Source organism: Phyllosticta capitalensis (assembly GCF_038381095.1).
Source record: "Phyllosticta capitalensis strain CBS 128856 chromosome Unknown BKA78scaffold_1, whole genome shotgun sequence".
Lineage (NCBI taxonomy): Eukaryota > Fungi > Ascomycota > Dothideomycetes > Botryosphaeriales > Phyllostictaceae > Phyllosticta > Phyllosticta capitalensis.
Genome location: NW_027117439.1, coordinates 972,392 through 980,010, shown reverse-complemented (window position 1 = coordinate 980,010; position 7,619 = coordinate 972,392). Strand labels below are relative to the sequence as shown.

Genomic DNA, 7,619 nt, shown 5'->3' with positions numbered 1-7,619 from the left:
AGCGGCCGGGTCCGGCTGGGATGGGCTGGCTCCGGCTGGCTTGGTGCTTGAGGTTTGTAGGCGGGGACGAGAAAGGAGATGGAAAGAATGGCGGGATGGATGGTGATATTGAGCGTATGTAGCGGAGATAATGGGAGAGAAGAAAAAGTGTGAGATGGGTGTGTGTGTGTGTTGAAGCATGAGAGAGGGGAAGAAGAGCAAACCCACCCCCTGCCGAGGCCGACTGCAGAACTCAACTCATCAGGGGCAACCAAACTCTTCATGTCCTACACTCTCTCCCGCCTTGCCTCGCTCCCTTTCCGTAGCGTTGGCAATTTCCAACTACCCATCCATCTTGCCTTGCCTTGCCGTCCAAATTGCCAACAACAGCACCAACAAACAAACCACTTATCCAACCCCACCCACCCCAGCAAGGCGCCTGCACTTCCCCCTCGCGATCCCAGAACAATCGCAGGCGCCTCTCCATCTCACTCCAAAGCGGGAGTACCGCGCTAGCACAAGGCAGGGCGCATGGCTACAAGTGATGAGATGGTTAGCTAGAGACCAACTACAGCACACCGTCCATGTCAACCCTTGCCAAGGCATGCAGGGTCGACCGAGTTGACCAGGAGAGGACGCGTACGGCAGCCGACCGCCGCCTCCTGACTTAGGCACCTTAGGCATCTAGACATATAGCTACGTTGGTTAGGGTAGGCCAAGCCAGCGTGCCTCGCTCGCGCCAGCTTGGCCCGTGTGCAAGGAACGGTGCAAGCTACTGCCGACTTGCAGTAGTCGGCCAGTAGACAGGTCAGAGAGGATAGGAGACAGGGGAACGTGGGCAGGCAGCCCGAGTGTGAATTGAGTGCATGCAGGTGTCCCTGAGACCGATGGACGACTGGTCATCGGCGTGTGCGTGCTGTTCAAGCAGCGGCGGCGGCAGCGGCGGCGGCGAAGAAGAATTGATATTTTGTCGAGAGTCTACAGACAACCTCCGATGCAGGTCGAGAGAGCAAGGAGCTTTTGGTGGGTTTACCACTTGTTTACATTCCATTCATTTGCATTTTGAGAAGGGCCTATTATACATCGAACCCAAGAGCCCGTCGCTGCTGCAACTGCTGCTGCTGCTGCCGCGTCGCCGCAGGGTTCCCACCTGATCGCAACTTGCTGGGGGCCATTCGCTGCGCCAGAAGATTGAAAATTGGAGAACATGAAGGTGGTGACAAAGAAAAAGCGAAATGAGAGAAAGATCTGCAGTCCTGTCCCTCCCCAGTAACATCCTTCTTCTCCAATTCCACAGCGCTCGCAAGCCGAAAGAAGAAGCAACAAAGAAGCAAAAAGTGTGAATGTCGACTGAAGAGCGAGAGAATGAGAGAAGGACGATTGCGCGCTCTAGATGCTCGTTCAGAGAAGCCACGAACCCGCGATACAAATTCCGTCCGCCCAAAACAACCCAAGGCACCGAAACATGACGCCAGTTTTGTATCGCTTGCCCCCGGGCAAAGGAGAAAACACCGACACGAAGAGTCAATTAACAAGAAGAGGGAGAGGCTCGACGGGAAAGGGCCGAAAGCGCACATCGTGTTCCCGCCGGCAAGACAGTCTGCCCGAGACAGACGAGAAAGGAAAAGTAGAGGAGGGGTACTTGTGTCATCGCGTCGTGAGCGGGCTTGCAGGCGCGTCTTGCATTCAAGACGCCTCGCCAGATTTGGTCCGCAGAGGCCCAAGCCGTGTGCAGCTCTTTCGATGCTAACCGAAACATGACGAAACAAAGGAAATGTAAGCAAAGTCTAGATGCTGAAAAGTTAAAGGGTACGCTGAATGGTGAGAGGTGGAAATATGACGCCGGGACCAGCCACATGCATTGCCGTCGCTCGGGCACGCGCGAGCGAAACTTGTTAGAAGTTGCTGGCGGCGAGCAACGTTTGCGAGTGGCCCATGGATGTTGCATTTGGCAGGGCGGCGCCAATCGCGTCGTTGGAGCCTTGTTGGAGGTCGGACAACGACTGAGAAATGGAGAGGCTTGACGGCATGTAGTCGTTTGAGGCCTCGGGGCTTTCCTCTTCCAGAGAGCCAAGACCTTCAGCGTCATTCTCGTCTTCCTCGCTGTTGTACGGGATTGGGTCGCCGTCCTGGCGAGGCTCGTGGGTGCGACGATGTCTAGAAAAGGACCATGTTAGCCGTGGAACACTGGATGCAACCCAAATAAATATCAAACTTACTGAGCCAGGTTGTCGGAGCGCGAGAACGCCTTGTTGCACAAAGGGCAGACATATGGCCGCTCTTGCGTGTGCGTACGCACGTGCCTAAGCGCCGACGTTAATCACACGCTGCAACCTGAGACTGCAGATCGGTTAGGCGCTTACCTCTTGAGATGTTCTAGCCTCTTGAAAAGCCTTCCACAAGTGGGAATGGGGCAAGAATGAGACTTTTGGGGATATGGCCCCAACTCCATCATGGTGGCGCTGCGCGCCCTGCGAAAGACGCCGGGAGCCTGGCGAACCACCGCATCGTGTGCATTGGCCTCTGCGAAGCCACCGTTGGTAAAGGTGTTGAGCTCGTCTTGGGGCGGCATGATCGGCATTGGCTGTTGGACAGGGCTGCCTTCAACCGTCCCCAACGGCGTGCCATGGCGCGACAATTCCGGAACCTCGGATTTCTGAGGAATCGCATTGTACCCATTTTGGAGGCTCTGCGGAGAATGGTGGCCGGGCTCTTCATTTGCCTCTGCGACCGGCACCACGGAGCTGGAGACTGAGCGACGGAGGTCGCTTGGCCTGTGGGCGGCGTGGGGATTAGCCGCCGAGGCTGCCGATACGGGGACACCACCACCAATCGACATGGAAGATCGCCTCCTCCTCTGCTTATACGTTGGCGACCCTTCAATAACCGAGTAGACGTTGCCTGGCGCAAATGGTCGCCCGTTGGAATACTGGGGCGCGGCGAGATTGGAGGGCGGCAACTGCATGAGGGGGTTGAAGTTTGCCGGGAGACCCACTTCGGGGATCGCGCTGTACAGGCCAGTGTCCTCGTTTGCAATGTAAGCCGGCTCAGGTCCAAGGCCAATCGAATGCTGAGGAGGCGTGATGGGCTCAAAGGACATGCCGCGCGTGCTGTAATCCTCGTAGTGCGAAGATACAAACGAAGGCGCCGGGGAATACTCCATGTATGCGGGCATGGAACTATGCCTGTTGTGCAGCTGGTTGAGGGGGATGCCATTGCGATCGTAGGGGACGGGGGTATATTCGCGTTCCCGGCTCTTGGCAATGATTCCATTCATAGGAGGAGCCATGGTCATGCCGGGAGGGAAACCATCCATCGGCTGCATGGCGGGTTCTGAGACAGCCGGGGGCATGGACTGCGGAACAACGGAAGGGGGAGGCATGGCATCAATTGCGGGCGAGGTCGATTGCGAGTAGGTGGTAACAGTCGTGTTGAATGACGAGGAGTTGGTCTGTTGGGCCTTTGTGAGCTGCTCGAAGAGCGACTGCGACGAGTCGAATTCGAAGGACAGCGCAGGCTCGGCGACGGCTACCGTGGTGGGCTCCTGACCCATCTTTTCCCTCTTGAGATCCCGCTCCAGAGCATCCAGGAAAAGCCGGTCGTGCGGCACGCTGTACCAGTAAAAGACCTTTTGCTTCTTCTGGGTGCGAATGCAGTTGTTCTTGTACAGGAAATCCAGAAAGGCGCTCTTGGGCTCCTCGAGCGACGCGTCCGTGCCAGACTTGAGATTACGCAAGTCGGAGAAAATGCCCTCCTCGAACTTTTTGGAATTCTTGACGGGCCGGCCGAATGCCTGGAAGCGAAAGGAAAGGCATCGTACAATGTCTGTTCCCGAAATGTGGAAGAGGTTGTTCCTAGCGTCCTGTCAGACCGAGACCCTTGATTCATGAAGGGATTCTGGGGTAAAAACGTACCAGAGAACGCACGAGACGTATTCGCCCGTGGGCAGGAGGAAGCGGCGAATGTACTGGTCTGGCGACCAGTCTACCGGGGCCGAGATGAGAAAGTACTTGACTGCGCGGCGGATCAGTTTTAGTGGTGGGGGGGGCGGGCGTCGGGGGCGGACTCACGGTTGTCGACCTGCTGCAGGGCGATGATGGCATCCGGAGGCAGGCTTTGCTGTGCATCGTGGTCGAGCAAAAAAGTCTCTGGAGCAACCTGTCGCTGCTGCGGCGGCGGCATCTGAGGGGCGGGGCCGGTGGAGTACATGGCCTCTCAGTCGAGGAGGAGGAAAAGGTGGGAGAAGCGAAATTGGCGGAGGACAGCAACAGTGGTAGAGTCGAGGGAAGCTGTTTGAGATGTAGTGAATCGAGGGCCGGCCTCGAAGTAGAGTTGAGAGCGGACTCGTCACTTGCGCAGTGTCGCAGGCTTCGCGGATGTAAAGGACAAGGCAGAGCAGGAGGGACGGGATGGCGCGCGCACACGAAACGAGTTGGGAGGGGGGCGACGAGGGCTTTAGGAGTGTCAGAGGATTCCCGCGCGGTGTTTCAGGAGATTAGCTGTCGCAGCGTTCGATCTATATTTGGCGGGCCTTAGGTCGGCAGCGCCAATACTCTGCCACCACTGAGGTGCCCGCGCCCATGGCCACCCACTTGTCTGCCCACTGCCAGACCCAGTGCCAGTGCCCATGTCGAGAGTACTCATCCCGAGCACCCGCCGACTATCCCGGCCGTGACGAGAGAAGGAATGCCTGGAATGCGCCGTGGCTGGAGTGCATGCATAAGTTGGGCGTCAACTTTTGCACACCTTTGACCCGCTGTATTCCGTCTCCTTATCCATCTGCTGCCTGAGGCCATTTCCTGATCCACATCTACGACCTTCAGCTCTGCGCTGCATACGGACGTGGTCGTGGTCGTGGTCGTGGTCGCGCCCAGGGGGCTGTCGTCAGCACAGTCCAGCACAAGTACCACTCTCCTCCGAGACGGCGCCTCTTTTTCCACACTACTGCGACCCTCTCCTCCTTGCTTGCTTTCTCTCGTCTTCCAAAAGGTGTGGCTGGTACGTACAGCACGAATCGAGCAGCGCGTGCAGTGCAGTTGCATCTGCAGGAACAGCAAAAAAGCTCTGCTGCGGCCGTTTGATCTGCCGGTCTGAAACAGTGCTTCTCCTTGGCCGCGGGAGCTGCCCGCAATCACCACCGACTACAACCCTCACCAGCCACCAGAGTCTAGAGTTCAACCGTGGCGGACCATTGACGAGCCACGAGCCACGCGCTGACTTGGGCGGGGGAAACCTCATCTCGCAAAAGACGGTGAATATCCGCAAGATGAACCCATGAGGCCGATCCCGCCTGATGCACATTGGTCGACAGAGGAACAGGTAGGTTGCTGTCGAAGTGTCTGTTCCGCTGTCTAGTCCGCTGAACCGAAGCCTCCGTCAGCCGTGTCTGTCTACTGTCGTCTGTCCCGGGCCGACCAGCCAGCGCGCGCACTAGGAGCACTCCCAGCTCCCACTCCAGTTCAGTTCAGTTCCCAGTCCAGTTCCCAGCTTGCTCCCGTCTGCAGTCTGCAAGAACTGCAAGGAAGCTGGACAAAAAAGAGTTGGTGTTTCAGCCCTTTGTCGACCAATCACAGAAGCCGACGGCGAGAAAAAAGTACAACTTCATCATGACGACGTCAAGGTTGTCTTTTCCGTGGCTCCATGGTTATGTCGTGAGGTGCCGATCATCAACCTCATTGTGTGTAGACAGCCGAGGCGTCGAGGTTCTAGAGCAGCCGCTACAAACGAATTCAGCAAAGCGTCCGTCTATGGGACCCCAGCTTGATGAGCAAGATCATCACCCATCGGATCGCTGGCCGACCAGCCTCATCCTCGCATCACGTCCAAGCTGCCGTTTCACTTTGATTTGCTGCCATCGTCATGACTGCGCTTCTTCAGCTTTCGACTTGCTGTTGCGTCTCCCCGGGAGGGTTTGTCCTTGCTCGACCGCCGTCGACCGTGGGTGCTTCCTTGAAATGAGGGCTCCACTGCTGGGTGACCTAGACTTCTGACCCTGTCCAATCATGCCACGCCAACTCGCATCCTTGTCCCTCTCCTCTCCATCGGCTCGGCCACGTTCAAATCGGCCATTCGGTACCACCACAACCGACTACTCGGCCTCCAAAATTCTTGGAGAGACTGTGTGTTGTGCTCTCTTCAACACTATCCAGATGCAAGGTCCCCGGTGACCGCCATTCGTCGTGCCCCTGTTGTCCCATGAAGAAGAAGCCTGTCCTCGCTGACGACTTGTGCCCAGGCCATCGGGAATTTCCTCCTTCTTTTGCACATCATCGGCCATCGGACGCCCCTCTTTTGACCCAAAGACGACATGCTGCTGACTCGTTGCCGACGTCTTTGACCGCAAAGTCTATTCATCCATCATCGGGACCCTGATCCAGGAGGAACCGTGCGCTGTGACGGATCTCGTGAGCAGACGTGGATCGAGCAGTCTTTACTGTTCCCGAGCTCGTGCAGTGTCTGCAAACTGCAAAGACCAGCACGCTTTGGCCTTTCGCGGACATCTGTTGTTATGCCGCTGGCCCGCTGCCGCGCGGATGTCACTGAGCACCAGTGGCCATAAGCGACCCGCGACTCCCCTGTCACTCTGTTTGCCGACTTCCCCCTCTGACCAACGTCTCTCAACCAACTCCACCCAACTGTGATGGAGAAGCGCGCGCATGCGACTTTTGGCCGAGGCTCACAGCCACCGTGTCCCAATTCCAGTTGGACTTGTTCCTTGCATTAGTGCAACAATGCGACGCTGCGTTGCGGGACACGACGAACCCTATCCGCACGCGTTGCCCGCAGCTCTCCCGCACTTCCCATCCCACATGCGCTAGTTCGCTTTGGGTAACCATATCACCAACATTTCGCAATTCACAAGTCCACAACGCGGACACCTGCCATGCCATATCTCCGACCCCGATCCCTTGCTTCTTCAGGTCTTCACCGATTCTCCAACACCATCCACTCCTTCCGTTCGTGCGAAATCCCCACCAAACCAACACCACCACTGCAAAATCCAGGGAATCCGTTTTCCTTGTGCCAAATATGCAGCGACCCGTTCCCACCATCAACGGTTATTCTTAGCATCCCCATCCATCACATCCGGTCCGTCTAGGAACGATCATGTCATGCGTTGCGTGCATACAACCCCCTTGCCGCGTTGCATGACTACCCCCTGGACCCGTCCCGCTTCTTTTTTCTCGAAAAGATCCCGCTCGACACTCGAACATTCCCTCTTAGGGCTTGCCGCAGCAGTCGAGTGGGCAGCGCACACGTTGCGTCGTTCGGCCCTCTTGTCGCTTTGGTGCTGCTTTGCAATGCGTTAACGCAGATCTCCCCTTCGATCGGGGCGTTCCGAGCGCCGCTTTGGGAAGCGTTGGTGATGCTAACTGGGGACTTGGAGAAGCGACGTTGTAGCGAGCTCGTGTCTTGCTCTATGTCTCGGAAAATCCGTACCAATGGCGTACGGGGCGCCCTGATTCTTGACAGTGCACTACTGAAAAACAGACAACGTCGAGAGGGGTGGGGTTCAGGAGCGTTGCCGTTAGTCAGGGACAGCATGTGGGTGTGGAGATGCTCCTGACTTTGGACCCTTCACACCAACTTTTTGGTGAAGCTACTCTATCGTCTTCTCAACCCTTGTCCAAGATTCGACT

The 7,619-nt window shown here is 56.9% G+C and overlaps 3 protein-coding genes across 3 annotated transcripts; 1 reads left to right on the top strand and 2 right to left on the bottom strand.

Annotated features, from left to right (window-relative positions):
- Positions 1-1,320: 1,320 nt before the first annotated feature.
- Positions 1,321-2,203, bottom strand: BKA78DRAFT_6419 (uncharacterized protein). Its single transcript, XM_066893512.1, has one exon. It carries the CDS (start codon positions 2,066-2,068, stop codon positions 1,508-1,510), a length of 561 nt encoding a protein of 186 aa, XP_066749000.1. The 5' UTR covers positions 2,069-2,203; the 3' UTR covers positions 1,321-1,507.
- Positions 2,114-4,536, bottom strand: BKA78DRAFT_301678 (STE like transcription factor-domain-containing protein). Its single transcript, XM_066887376.1, has 4 exons — positions 4,050-4,536; positions 3,894-3,993; positions 2,199-3,833; positions 2,114-2,136 (listed from the first exon to the last, which is right to left on the bottom strand). Exons 1-3 carry the CDS (start codon positions 4,186-4,188, stop codon positions 2,339-2,341), a joined length of 1,734 nt encoding a protein of 577 aa, XP_066748999.1. The 5' UTR covers positions 4,189-4,536; the 3' UTR covers positions 2,114-2,136; positions 2,199-2,338.
- Positions 4,537-5,147: 611 nt separating this feature from the next.
- Positions 5,148-6,045, top strand: BKA78DRAFT_6386 (uncharacterized protein). Its single transcript, XM_066893510.1, has 2 exons — positions 5,148-5,298; positions 5,360-6,045. Exons 1-2 carry the CDS (start codon positions 5,273-5,275, stop codon positions 5,967-5,969), a joined length of 636 nt encoding a protein of 211 aa, XP_066748998.1. The 5' UTR covers positions 5,148-5,272; the 3' UTR covers positions 5,970-6,045.
- The last annotated feature ends 1,574 nt before the right edge of the window (positions 6,046-7,619 follow it).

Excerpts from the sequence above, each read along its gene's own strand:
- BKA78DRAFT_6419 (XM_066893512.1), bottom strand. The coding sequence starts at position 2,068 with ATGACGCTGAAGGTCTTGGCTCTCTGGAAGAGGAAAGCCCCGAGGCCT.
- BKA78DRAFT_301678 (XM_066887376.1), bottom strand. The coding sequence starts at position 4,188 with ATGTACTCCACCGGCCCCGCCCCTCAGATGCCGCCGCCGCAGCAGCGA. Across the intron at positions 3,994-4,049 it reads CCTGCAGCAGGTCGACAACC|TCAAGTACTTTCTCATCTCG; the intron begins GTGAGTCCGCCC and ends TCCGCCGCGCAG. Across the intron at positions 3,834-3,893 it reads TACGTCTCGTGCGTTCTCTG|GAACAACCTCTTCCACATTT; the intron begins GTACGTTTTTAC and ends ACAGGACGCTAG.
- BKA78DRAFT_6386 (XM_066893510.1), top strand. The coding sequence starts at position 5,273 with ATGCACATTGGTCGACAGAGGAACAG. Across the intron at positions 5,299-5,359 it reads ATTGGTCGACAGAGGAACAG|CCGTGTCTGTCTACTGTCGT; the intron begins GTAGGTTGCTGT and ends AGCCTCCGTCAG.